This window comes from Corvus cornix, chromosome 1 (assembly GCF_000738735.6).
Source record: "Corvus cornix cornix isolate S_Up_H32 chromosome 1, ASM73873v5, whole genome shotgun sequence".
Classification (NCBI taxonomy): domain Eukaryota; kingdom Metazoa; phylum Chordata; class Aves; order Passeriformes; family Corvidae; genus Corvus; species Corvus cornix.
The window spans coordinates 26,308,311-26,322,283 of NC_046332.1; the positions used below are offsets into that span (position 1 = coordinate 26,308,311).

General features: G+C 41.3%; 1 protein-coding gene across 11 annotated transcripts in view; it reads left to right on the plus strand.

The window, feature by feature from the left end:
• ST3GAL6 (ST3 beta-galactoside alpha-2,3-sialyltransferase 6) overlaps nt 1-13,973 on the plus strand; it is a 78,191-nt gene that overhangs the window by 50,390 nt on the left and 13,828 nt on the right. For 7 of the 11 annotated variants that reach the window (XM_019283753.3, XM_019283752.3, XM_010396051.4 and 4 more), the window contains 5 exons: nt 4,541-4,640; nt 5,387-5,467; nt 6,732-6,809; nt 8,919-9,022; nt 10,081-10,144. In XM_019283753.3, coding sequence (XP_019139298.1) covers nt 4,552-4,640; nt 5,387-5,467; nt 6,732-6,809; nt 8,919-9,022; nt 10,081-10,144 — 416 coding nt within the window. In that variant the 5' untranslated portion in view covers nt 4,541-4,551. Of the gene's footprint in view, nt 1-1,756; nt 1,789-1,861; nt 4,339-4,540; nt 4,641-5,386; nt 5,468-6,731; nt 6,810-8,918; nt 9,023-10,080; nt 10,145-13,973 lie in introns of those variants that run through there. The other 4 variants (XM_010396053.3, XM_019283754.3, XM_010396052.4 and 1 more) reach the window with 4 other exon arrangements.

Consider the following 13,973-nt stretch of genomic DNA (forward strand, 5'->3'; position numbering starts at 1 on the left):
TCTTTCTGGTGGGTTCATGGGAGCTTAGGGGCATCTGTCTGTCAATAGGAGATGCAGGCTGATCTCTCAGGTCTTCTTAGTACCATAACAGAGTCAATCTTGTCTAATTCTGTAATTGTAACTCTCTTCTCTGGGAGAGGTAGGAAGGTGACCCACAGAAGTTAGCTTAGATTACTGTTAAAAAATGCCCATCAGTTTTTTGCAGCACTTATGCATCCCATTGCTTGCTGTCAGAAAATTGACCAGCTGTCACCATGATCATAAGGCACGGTCATACTGGGTTCCTTGTTCCTTTCATTGTGTAGATCACTGTAGGACTTTAAGAAAGTGGAGGAAACTGAATAATTGCGTTCCAGTTTGTCTTCCTTGTTTTGCTTAACTCTCACTAACATTGACCTAAGGGAGGAGGGAACCATGGCCTCTGTCACTTGGGTTGATGGGCTTAAATCAATATGCTGGCTCTTGTGTTGAAGTAAATAAACTAGAATGGAACTGCTGTTTTCCACCTGAACTATGCCTTCTCAATTCCCTATTTTTTTGCATCTCTTACTGTGGGAATTTTCTAGTGCAATATTTGCATAGTAGGAGTTTGTTTTCCTTTGATTAACTTTCTACAATGCTCAGCTGTTTTAAAATAGGAAGGAAGAGCTGGAAGATGCTGTCACCATTAAAAATGCACCCAGAATAATTTCTTCTGTAAACAAGGCAATGGTTCTGTTTACTAAACCAGACTAAGAAAGACATTCTTCTTAGTGAAGACTTTCTTGGCTACAGTACTTTCTCTCAAACACGGAATGAAGCCAGGCACTGGGGGATGGGATGGTGAGAAGACACATAATTAAAGACCATTTTATGTTTCTAAAGGCCAAGTTAGGTACGCTCTTAATGATGGGTTGTTTGGAGATGGGGTGGACCCATTATCACATGTGTGCCAGGCTGAGTGTCCTACATAAAACACTGGAAGTTGTTACAGGTCTCTTATGATCCTGTTTGAAGAATGATGCTGACTTCTGTTCTCTTGTTTCAATGATTTTTTTTTCCAGACTGTATGAATATCTTTGCAAATACTTTGCAAGTAGAACAGGTTTTTTTTCTCTTCTGTGAATAGTACTGTTATGAATAATGTTTTTGGGTTTTAGTAGATCCTTTATGCGCTGCTTTTCTTTGTCTTGTCTTTTCTCTGTTTTGTAGCTTGGTCTGACTCTTCAGCAAGGTTTTCTTACATGGAAGTCAGCAAAATCAGCAATTTAATCAGTCACTAATTTAGCTACTTTATCTGAAGAGCTGGTTTGTTATGTTCTGTTTAACTGAAGTTTGCATTGATTGAATTAGGGAGTAAAGATAAACACTTCAGTGGGATGTTTCACTTTAGTGGGATGTTTTGGCAAACCTTTTCAAAGCAGGAGGGGGTAAAAAATACTAATAGTGAAAGGGAGAAACTGCTACAGAATGCAGTGTGTTTTTCAAGTAAGTAAGAGCATCTCTTAGTTTGGAAAAGATCATGGAGTCCAACCATTAGCCCTGCACTGCCAGATCCACCACTCAAACATTGTCCTCAAGTGCCACATTAGACATCTTTTAAATACCTTCAGAGATGGTGACTCAACCACTTCCCTGGGCAGACTGTTCCGTTCCAGTACTTGACAACCCTTTCAGAAAATTTTTTTCCTAATACCTAACCTAAACATCCCTTGTTGCAGCTTGAGGCTGTTGGCTGTTTCCTCTTGTCCTGTCACTTGTTGCCTGGGAGAAGAGACCGACCCCCACCTTGCTACAACTTCATTTCAGGTAATGTGGAGCGTGATAAGGTCTCCACTGAGCTGCTGCTTTTCCAGACACTTCACCAGCTTTGCCCTTCTCTGGACTCGCTCCAGCATCTCAGTCTCTGTCTTCTCCAGGGCCCAAAACTGAGCACAGGGTTCAAGGTGCAACCTCACTACTCCTGAGAACAGAGGAGTGATCTCTTCCCTCATTTCGCTGGCCACACTCTTGCTGATCCAGGCCAGGATGCCATTGGCTTTCTTGGTCATGTGGGCACACACTGGTTCATGTTCTTCCAATGCTGACCAGCACTCCCAGGTTCTTTTCTGCCAGGCAGCTTTCTAGCCACTCTGCCCCCAGCCTGTGGTGCTGAATGAGGTTGTTGTGACCCAGACAGAGGGGTTCAACTTGGCCTTGTTAAACCTCCTCCACCTGGCCTTGGCACATTGATCCAGCCTGTCCAGATCCTTCTGCAGAGCCTTCCTGCCCTCCAGCAGATCAGCATTCCCACTCAACTTGGTGTTACCTGCAAACTGACAATGTGCACTCAATCCCCTTGTCCAGACCATATCTTTTCTTTAAAAATATTCATTAAGGCTGAGGCCTGGGAACCCCACTACTGACTGGCTGCCAGTTGGATTTAACTTTGTTCCCTACCCTGCTTGGGCTCAGCCAGCCAGCGTTTTACCCAGTGGAGAGCACACCCATCCAAACCACGAGCAGCCAGTTTCTCCAGGAGAATGCTGTGGGAAATACTGTCTAAGGCTTTACTAAGGACTCTGTATACAACATACCATACACAGCTTTTCCCTCATCCTCTGTGTAGGGCACCCTGTCATACAAGGAGATCAGGCTGGTCAAGCTGGACCTGCCTTTCATAAACCTATGCTGCTGGGCCTGATCCCTCCGTTGTCCTGTATGTGTCTTGTGATGGCACTCCAGATTATGAGCCAGTTGCTGTTAATGACACTTGACTGAGCCCAGTAGGTGAGTTTTCCTCTATTTTTGCAGTTTAAGGGAAAGACTCTCACTGAATTACTGCAAAAACTTAGAGATTGCTCTAGAAGTTGGGAGTGACTGTCTAGACTAAGTTGCAGTGACCCTTCAAGTAGAGTCAGGGGAATTGGAGCTGAAGGGAGGCAGTGCTACTTCCCAAAGAGGGTTGAAAGATTGGAATTGCAACAGCTGCAGCTTATGAAGTATTTCTTCCAAAACAGAGCAGGATAGCCTGTAGGATACTTCAGGTTGATAGATTCTACCTGGTTCATTGCATGACTTTGTTACTGGTAGATACTGTTTTAAAACCACTCTAATGCTACAATTAAATTCTGGTGAAAGATATGAGTGGAAAAGAATAAGGAAGTAGTGGGTTGTTGCACTCAAGTAGTGGTGACACTGTTGGGTACTTCTTCAGGAGTGAAGAAGTGTGAGTGGCAGCAATTTGGTTTTCAATTTCTAATAATAAAATGGCTCTCTAGTAGTTTCTTGGCCTTCAAAATGAGTTATTAGGATATTACTAGCATAAAGCATATTGCTGTAAATCACTTGGACTATAGCCACCTTGAGTTTTCTTGCCTTAGAGCTGGTTAAAGTAACAGCAACTCTAAAGACTAAAAAGCAACATCGACTTTAAAAAAAAGAAAATTAAAAAGGTATAAAAACAAGCCATAGAGGCCAAGATTCTCCTCTTGGAAAATGAAGTAGTATGTTTGGATATGGCTTGTTTTGCTGGACAGCTGTTTGTTCAGTTCACTTTAAAATACAGATAGGCAAGTAGGTGTATATATGCATTGTGTGCTTTGACCCTGCTTCCCATGATGGGGGAGAAGTGAAATACTAGAAGGCTGTACCTCTCAAGTAAATTTCCACAGTAACATGTGGCTGGAATGGCTATTTTGGACTTTCACAAGATTAACCAACAACAGTTCATTCATAGCTACTGAAAAGGCTGCTCACTGTGTAAGATGTGAGCAATACAGGACTTGATTTTCCTTCAGTCTGTCTTGCCAGATACGTGAGTTCCTGATATTTCTCTGTTTTTCTTTCACTAGACTGTGCAATGAGGTGCAAACTCTATTTGAAAAATGAACACTTTCTCTGATGTTTTTCTATAGCTTCACAAGTTCAACAGATGGGGTCTTAACTTTTCTTCCTCACTTTGTAATGTGTGAAAATAACATTTTTCTGTTGCTTGAGCAATGAAGTTTGGCTTGTGTCAGGAGCTGAAGAGTGTGCAGGCATAAGCAAATAGTTTCAGTGCATCTTTAAATGTCAAAACTGGACTTTTAAGAACATTCAGCAATCCTAAAAAAATTAGTAGAAATTTGTGACAGCTCATACCCTGTTCTGTTTCATCAGCATCAGCCTATCTGCGTCCTGCGCTGTGCCAGTGCTTGTTTAACTGTGTAATTATGGAAACTGATAGTGTGTGGCACAAGGAACAGGAGAAGCACAGGTACCTATAAAGGCCAGCTGGTTTCTTTGGGCTGCCTGTGGACAGAAGAGAGTTCTACTCTGAGATGTCTTCAGAGAGAACCTAGAATGAACCCGTGCTTCTGTGCAGAGTACACACGCATGGTAAGTGCAAAGCAGCATTCATCTCCTGACACTGGGTCTTTGTGTGAGAATCCAAAGTGATCACCTGCCAGACTTGTGGTGGTAGAGAATGGCTGTAATAACAATAACTTTTCTTGTGTAGTTTTCCAGATGCTTTAGAAAAAGTTCATGTATTAATTCATCTTGCATTTCAGTTTCTTGTTTTGTTTTTCTTGTATTTCAGGTTTATCAGTCATGAAACGAATTCTCCTGGTTTTTATCCTGGCTGCTGCTGTTATGTATGGTATCCTGCATGGAAATCTGTGGAGAAATAACCTCTACTGGTATGGTGATGGTTCGTTCATTTAGAGTGCAGGCACCTCATTGGCTGTATGAGAGATGTGGCTCTGAGTTCTTGTGTTGCTCCATAAGTGTTTACTAGTAATCATCATAAGTGATTACTACTCTGTGTGTGTGTTTTGTGGTTGGGGTTTGTTGGTACTCTGAGGGAATCACTATGATCGTTCTGTCCTGTCACCTGTTCTCTTGTGTCACTTTCAAACATAGTAATTAATTTGAGCCTGGTTGTATGTAGAGGTCAGGACCTCAGTTCAGGTGAGGAGATACATGAAATGCAGAAATTAGGTGTCCACATCTCCCTCCACCCCATGTGGGTTTAGTGTTAGTTGTTCCATTAAATGTCTGATAAGTGACGTGAGAGAGGCCTTCTCCACACATGGGAATAACTGCAGGTGCAGGGAACACCTTTTGAAAAGCTGAAATTTGTTGAGGCCTAGCAGCAGCCCTTGAGGGCAGTGAGCCTTCACTGTCTCCAGGCTCACAGGACAAGTGGCTTGGGACCTAAAATTCAGGGCACTTACTTGAAGAAGTTGAGTTTCCATTGGTCTTCGCACAGCTGTGACCAGGACTGACCAGAGCATTATGAAGATAAGTGATAGTTTTTAAAAGTAGTGGTTAATGTGCTCCTTTTATCTTGTTGTTTATAGTATGCAAATGATACAAATAGCTTTCTGTTGTGGTTTGTCTTTACAGAAAACCACAATGTTGTGTGACATTTCCCTTTTTGCAGGATTAGCTTTTATGGACAGACTTCCTCTGTGAGGGCTTCTCCTTCCTATGTGACTAGTGGAGTTACAATCAGTTACAATCAGTAAGTTCAGCAGTTGAGTATTTTTGTGATGGGGTTGGTTTGTTTTGTTTTGTTTTTGGACAGGTGGGAGGGATTGAGGCTAAAATCTGTAGCCTTTGTCCATAGGCTCCCTGTTCAATTGTACAACTGTGTCCAGTGGCTGTTCCTGTTACGAACACAGTGGTAAGCTGTCTGTCAGAAAGGAATTTGTCCATGTCATGTTTCCAGTGTTTGTTTAATGTTTATGGCCATTTCCAATAACTGTCTGTAACAAGCAGTGAATTGTTGGAAGGACATTGGCTTAAAATTTTCAAATCCATGCAATTCTGAGTTATACCTGAATAAAGTTAGCACAGCTTGGAGGGCAACTTCAGTGCTTAAAACTTACTAAACCAGAGGTGTGTTTCACTTGCCATGTTCAAGTGCATGTATAGGCAGCTCTTGTGCTTGTGACTTCCTTAGATTTGTGGGACTAATGAGCACCTATGCTGAAACTTGAAAGCAGACCTCTCTTCTCTCTGAAGCTGTCCTGCAAAATGCCATCTGTGAGGCTGATTCTGGAAAGCAACAAGGTGGCGAGCTGACAGATTTCACAGGGTGCTTTCTCAGTGTCAGTACTCACATAACAACTTGAGGTTCCAAAAATCAATTAACCTTAATGGTCTCTTTGGCTTGTGGTTCTAATGTGGTGATTTCATTCTTCTGTTTTTAATGCAACCCAGAGGCACGTGTTGCTCGCACTGAACTTTACCTTTCCTTCTGGGCTTCATATTTGTGATTAATTGGGCTAAATCTCCCAAGTCGGGGATGTGCTTAGAAGTGCAAGTCTTAGCCTTATTATGAGAGGAATGACTTATCCCCAAAGAATCTCATTTTCCTTAAAGTGCCCTATTTCCTTCTCCAAACAAGACTCTTGTCTCCTCCCTGAGAGCGATGGGGATGCCATGTGGAATGGCTGCAGGGGTGATTGGGCCCAGGAGTCTTGCTTTTCTGGAGGTGGGCCTGAGTTCTCACTTCTGATTAAGCCTGCGTTGATACTTGCTGAGCAAGGGAGGTCACAGCCCCCTTGGAGCAGCAGTGAGAGATACAAGCCTTTACTAGTAAAAGTAATTGTGCTGCAATAAGAAAGTTTCATCTTTGTAACACAGAGGCAGGGAGTAATGAAATATTGGTGTGATCTTAACTCAGTAATCAGCTTTTACTGATTGATTTGTCCAAGTGTCCCTACCTTGTTTATGCTACCCATTCCTGGTTTTGCTATTTATTTGAAATTCTTTTTTTGCAGGCTGCCACCTACAGCTGTGGAGAGGAGGAATGCGTTGGACACTTGTCTCCTGAAACCAGCATTTGAATCTTTACTGGGGTGGGTCTTCTGTGGGAGTTGGGGGGCAGGGAGGGGAAGGAAAGGCTGGGCTGATTGAGGTAGAACTGGGCTATTTACACATTTTGAAGCAAATGTTGGGTAGCACCCTGAGAAAGCTTGGAAAGATTAGGCCAGGTCCTGGCTGAAGAAGTCTTAAACCTCTCCACAGAGACACCATGGCTTCTTTTTTTCCCCTGGTACTTTTTGTATATTAAAAAGCATGGCTATAATTTTAGTGCTGTTGCAGGTTTTTAAAGCACGTGGAAGCATATTAACTCTGTGCCACCCAAAGCAGACTTGTAGTCTTTGAGTTTTGGTTAGCTCTTGGTCCAGTGAGGTGGTCCTGATTCCCTTGCCCATGGATTGTGCCCAAGCTGTCTGTGTGTTGGGTGCAGCAGGGTAGCTCTGGTGTTCAGCAAAGGGGCAGGAGTGGACTCAGAGGTACACAGCAAGAAGAAAGTACATGCACAGCTAGGACAGAGTCTCACACCTTTGTGTAGCTTCTTTATAGAGACAGTTTGCATGAGCTGAAGATCTGTTCTGTGCACTTTGGTTATAGCCTGGGGAGGTTGAAAGGATTTCTAACCTCACAGAATTATTTATTTGAAAGGAACTAGAGCTGGAAGAGCTAGAATTAAGAATCTCTTCTCAGTAGGTAAATTATTTATTATGTCTAAGCTTACCAGCTGCTTCTGAACAGCAAAGCAAGGTAATAAATTTAATGTGGGTATTTAGTGCATCATGTCTCAAAGCTAGCTGGTCTTGCTTAGTTAAGCTATTGCACATTTCTCGGTGTGTGGGCTGTAGTGTCTTGTTGTTTGGGGTTTTTTCCCTTTTTACTGTTAGTATGTTCTGAATACATAGAGCTTAAAGAATGAGGGATTTGATTTGGGAAACTGAAAGAGAAGGTTTTCTTAACAGCTATTAATATTCTTAACAAGCAAGGCATGTGCTGACTGGGGCGTTTTATGATTAACATTAGGTTTTCTGGTGACTGTATACTTCTGTGTTAACATTTTAATCTAAGACCTAATATGCAGGATCATGACAAAGTCAGCGAGTACACTGAGTGTGTGCATAGTTAATTCAAAGGTGAAGCCAAGGGCATGGTAGCATGTGACATGTTTGTGTCTGCTGTTCACTCATTTTCCTGGACTTGGCACTAAGGCAGTAAGAGTCCCTTCCCTGCTATGAGAGATCCCTTTTCTGTGCTTCCTGTTTTTTGACAAAAGAAGTGACCTTTTTAGCTTGACACTTAAAAGGGATCATGCCATCATGTTCTAGTTTGCAGGAAGAATGTGCTTTTGAGGCAAACCACCTTGTGATCCCCACATGCCGTGCTTCTCATCCCAGGGTGGCCCTGGTGCGAATACACTGGGATTCTTTCAGACATTGCTTAAGCCAGAAGATGCACTGCAGGAGCACAGCCCATGTGCTGCAGCTGCTTAGGGGTGGGACCCTACTAGGGTCAGTCCAGAATATAAAATACCCAAGATGCATGTAGTGTGGACATCAGAACTCCATACTTTTTTGCTGCATGGATATACCTGTGTTGCCCCCAACAACTTACTGATGTCAACACAGTCATATAGTGCCATTTGTTTGGAATAGGAGAGCAGCTCAAATCAGGAGATGGTATTTTCGACTTAAAACACCTTGCTTCAAATCCTGTTCTTGTTTATTAAGTTGCCATGTACAATAATAACTCTTAACTTTCCTTGCTACCTGTATAATGTACTTTTCAAACCTGAAGTTATTCACTGTCTTCCTGGGTTATGTATTCTCTTAAATATGTGGTCTTGTGGTGTAAGCTTTCAGTCACACAATTGTAATGACAATTCTAATAAGTCTATATAAATTGCACTAATAGACAAGTCTTTTTGCCTCACTCTTTGCCTGTATTTTCTGTTACAAGGTCTTCCCCTCTTCCATCATCTGCTTGCTTTCCCTGTGTTCATGGATTTTCTTCTTTTAAAAATGGATGATAATATGATAAAAATTGTAATAGTAGGATAAAAAGAGCTTTTTACGAAGCAGTTGCATGACTTACTGGCTTATGCAGGTATATCATTTGGATTTTTGAAACTTCTTCCTTTTTTCCTTCATCAGTGTTGACAAAATATACCCGTTCCTGTGTGCTAATGATTTTATCAGAGTGGCAGAGTTCCAAGGGAGCAATAAGTTTGAACTACCTTACGGAATAAAGAGAGCAGGTTTGTGTTTCCCATGTACCTTATTTTAAACAGAAATACCTAAATGGCTTGTAAAGCCACCTGAATCTCTTGGATTTTATTCCCCTCTTTCTTTCCTTTTCCATGCAAATTTTACCTTTTTCTGCTTCTCCTCCCTGTCAAGGGGCGGAGAGTGAGTGGCTGTGTGGCACTTATTTGCCATCTGGGGCTAAAGCACGACACTGAGCGGGCTCCTCCTGCCAGGGAAGGTGTCACAGGAACTGCAGGGGGGAATTGATGACACTGCCTGGTTGCTGGACCTGTGCAAAGGGTTTGCTGGCTCGTTGCCACTGCCAGTGTTGGTCAGGGCAGAGTAAATAGGGCCAAACACCCTAAGGGCTTTAGCCACCCTTTTGGAAAGCGTTGTGAAGTCCCAATTTCAGAGTTTTTAACACTGAACAGTGCATCTTCCTAGTCTGGCCTTTAGACTTCTGATTTGCCCTCCATCAGTGGTAACAGGGATGGTGCATTTTCCTGCACTTTTGGGGTTACATTGAGGAAAACTACATTTGGGAATGAGTTGATTTCTCCTCCGAGGCAAATTGAGTGTCCAGCAGGAGCCTGTCCACCAGGGTTGGGCTGGGAATGTGCCTCTGTCCAGCTTTGTCACAGGCTGGATTGATGTCTTCTCCCAAGATCCGTAATGCTGTTACTGTCCCTGGCTATGTAGGAACCCTCTTGTGTCAGCTGAAGGTGAGTAGAAGAAAAAACAAAGTCAGTTAGGATGTAGGTCTTGAAAATTCTTCCAGTTCTTACTTACTGTAACTAAGTTTTGTTGGTTTTTTTTTTAATACAAATCTCAGGCTGTTTTCTATTTTGAGGCAGAAAAAACTCAGAGAGGAGCTCTGATAAATCTGAATTTCTTCAGCATCATTAGTTGATCTGTGGCCCTGAATTCTGAGTGTTCTTACTTGGAGGCTTTTATGCACAGTGCATATAAACTACTGTGTGTAAAAATACTGTTGTCAGGGTGACACACTTACTTTTGTATTGGCAAATACTGGATGTTTTTATTAATCTTGTTTATATTTTCTTTCTAGAGCAATTTTTTCGTTTAGCGCTTTCGAGACTGCAGAACTGTGGCCTTTCCAATGAAGAAGACAGGTGAGATGGTTTATTTGCTGCTGTTTCTGCTAGTTGCATTTTTAATATTTGTACTTACCTGAAAAGGAATGTCTGCTGGATTATCCTGAATACACTCAAGTTAGTCAGGACACGGATCAGATTGGCGGGGTCCGAGCAGTGTGTAGCTGATTGCAAGGTTTAAGTAGGCTTGGTTTTACACTTACGGAGCACCAGCGTGCAAGAAAAATTATTCTCTGAGGGAGCTTCCACTTAGAGATATCCTTTTAGAAGTGTGTTAGAAATTTGCCAGCTGAATGCAGTCCCATCTTCCTGTAGTATCTTTTACACTCAGATTGAATGTGATCTCCTCTTGCAAACTCAGTGTAAGATGGGGAATATTTGAGATAAGCAGGTGCAAACCAAGGTCTCCTATGCAGAACAAATCTTGGGCATATCCCTGTGCCTCTGCATCTGCTGGCTGCTGCACACCTTTGTTCCTATGTACGTTCAACTTCCTCTCCTCGTGGATGAGGGAGATCAAGGAAGACAGGAAAGGCTGGCTGTCCTTTGGCGAGTAAGAAGGGTGTGGCATGGAAGGGAGCATGCCTTAGGTAACTTGCTTCCCACGGATTAGATAGATTAAATTAGATCAATTACATTAAATCTCTTGTTGGAAGCCACATCTGCCAGGAGGTTTGGTTTGGTTTGGTTTGGTTTTGTTTTGGAGGGTCTTTGTGTTTGCGTGTCTTGTTTTTTGTTTGGCTTTGGTTGGGGTTTTTTTGAGGTAGTGTAGTAGGGTTGGCAAGTAGACTAAAGTCCTGTGTTTACGAAGTGATGCAGGTGACTCCTTAGATTTGCAGTCTAGGAAATGGGCTGACAACCTGACAGCTACCATGTTAATATACAGACTTCTTAATAGAGTTGAATGCAAATGAGGTTGGCTGTACTTGTTTCTGTTTTTTAATTACAGAGATCATACAAGTTTGCTGCTTGAAGCCAAATGTCAGGATCACATTTTAATTAAACTTGGGTGGAATATGTTCAAACCTAAGAATTTGTTTTAATACTGAGTTGTGGGTTCTTTTTCCCCTACTGTACTCCTTCCTTTCTCTGTGTTTAGTCTGTTTCTAGGATGTTCAAGTTTAGTCTTAAAAAAAAAAAAAAAAAAAAAAGGAAAAAATTAAAACTCCGTATTTTGTATCAAGAGTGTGATAATGGGGTAAGTTTATACAGAATTGGCTGACAGAAGCTGCTCTTTTTTCTGGAGAAGGACAGTGCCAAATGTTGTGTTAGAAATTCCCTGAAACCGTAAGTTCAGCGCTGTCATTGTGCTGTAAAGCAGAGATGTTTGGACCTTTTAAATGGAAGTGCCTGTCCTGTAGGTGATAAATAAGGAAATTGGTATTTATCCTTTGAATGTAGTGTCTGAGATGTAGATATGGTTAGTAGTTCTGGGAAGTAAGCCTCATTTTATTAAAAGTAATACGCTTCAGTGGCACTGAAGAAGCAAAATGAGAGCTGTTACTATTTAATAGGCAGTATAAACAAATCAAAAATACAATGACTTCATACAATATATTCTTTCTAGGTCCATCAGGTTTTGTGTACAGAACTCTTAGGGCATGAATCACTGTAGTAGGGAAGAGTTTTTATACATATATTTCACTGAGATACAGTGGCTTTTAACAGTGAAACGCTTTGGGAATTAATCCTAACAACATTTTCCAGTAATGCAGAATTATTAGGCAGCTCTGTAATGCTGTTGTCCGATTCAGCCTTCTTGGCTGAATAGATTTCCCCTATAAACGTTTTTTAAGGCAGACAAGTATTAGGCTAGATAAGCACAAAGCCCATGGTGCTTATGTAGCTGTATTTGTGTACAACTTAGGTAAATCTGTACAGAGTGAACTACAAAGGTTTTTTTTCCAAACAGTGTCATGTTCCAAACTTAGGTCGAGTTCTCACTGTGTAAAGGTCTAGCTCTCCCAAAGAGTTTGGAAATGAACAGTGTCACTGACTTCAGTTCAGTTGTGATTTCAGTTCCTCACTGAGTACTCTAAGGATTCTGAGCTCAACAATTCTTACAAATGCATTTGCACAATCCTGAGTCAACAAAATGTGACCTCTGCATCCTCCTTTCACCACATAACCTCTAAGGAAATAATTTGCATTCTTCAACTGGCTATGGGGGGGGTGTGTGTTAAAGGAGCTGAAGTTGAGATCTTTTTTTTCTTTTTCCTCTGAAACAGAATTTCAGTGGAATGTGGAGGATGCAAACCTTTTGACCTCTAAAGGCTACATTTCCATTTAGCAATATTTTTCTTTTATAGACTAGGAAAATGTTTCTTTTAGTATTTCACCATATAAACAAAATACATAAGCCAATGCCTGGCCTTGAGGTTGAGGATCTTGTACACCACCTGAATGGAGCAATGGTTTGAGTACTGCCTGCAGACACTGGAGATCAGTTACCATGGTGTTTGCATTGGGATCCATTTATACTCTTAGTAGATCTCTGACACATAAAGGCAATCCTTTTGTCACTCAAACCTTTCCTACAGCTATTGTTAGGCCAAGGTCTTAATATTTTTCACTGGCGTCAATACTGTGCTGCTGATCGTAAGCTGAATGTCTGGACACTGCAATCTGTTACATTTTGCTTGTAGCACACCTGATCTTGTTTAAGGATATATGAAATAATTTCTCTTCTTGTCATTTTATTTACTTGGAGAAAGGGTGAGTGTTTGGGGTTGTTTAATTTGAAAACATTATGAAAAGGAAATTTAAAGCAGTGAGGTTGGTAAAATATCTGGGAGTAACAGTCTGCTGAAAATTGGTATGTTGACTTCTGTGATCTGTAGTAAGTACAGATCAGTTTATTTAACTTAAGAATCTTTAAATGCAGTTCAGCCTAGCTACATATTTTTATCTCTATGTCATATGTTAGTTTTCTATGATACTGTGTTGTTTTTTTACATAAACAGTTCCCCTCCCTGCTTATTTTTGTTAGTGGACTCTGTACTACTGTGGACTTAGATTTAGGATCATAACTGAGGACATTTGAATACTGGAAGGGGAAGGGGAGGAGGCAGTTCATAAACAGCACATTTGTGCCAGACTTCCTGTTTGAGCCAGCCCACTTTGAGCCTGACAGAGATTAAAAGCTGGTTGTTTTAATTTGTTTGACTATACTCACGTACACTTCTTCAGAAATATTTGATCTACTTGTTGACTTTATCCATTTCAGAAGTTGAAATACTAATGTTAGATTCTTTATTGGGTATCTGATGGCAGCTGATAACTTTGGTTTTGAGTATTCATGTTATGAAGGGCATTGTAATTCAAAAACTTAATCAAACTTCAAATTTCACTCTGTTGTCTGTCCAAGTAGTATTAGTCAGCTTTTAGTCATAAGCAAAATCTGGTTTCTATTCATCAGTAAGAAAAAACAGCTTGGATTTGACTTGAGAACAGCGACCCAACTTCTGTAGCTGAGCAAACCTCAGTTGCTCAGCTCTAAAGTCTTGTTTTATTTTGCCCTCCCTGCCGTGTGTGTCCTGCTGCATCATGACTACAGAGAGGAGAAAGTTCTTAGTTGTATGTTAGAGTGGAAGGCGTTATTTCAATTGCTAGAGGTTACCTTCGTGAAGAAGTGTCTTAAATCACCTTTTAGAAAAGCTGAAAGGTATATAATAAGGAATTACTGTAAGTTCATCTACATGGAACAGAAAAAGCAGTGCCTCCTCAAAGTAAATGCCAGGGACATGATACAACCGTATGCTAATCTTGTGCTTTTTTCCCCTCTCCCTCACTCCACCTTCATCACTTACTGATCACATTTTTTCATCCAGTTTTCCTTTTTCCTTCC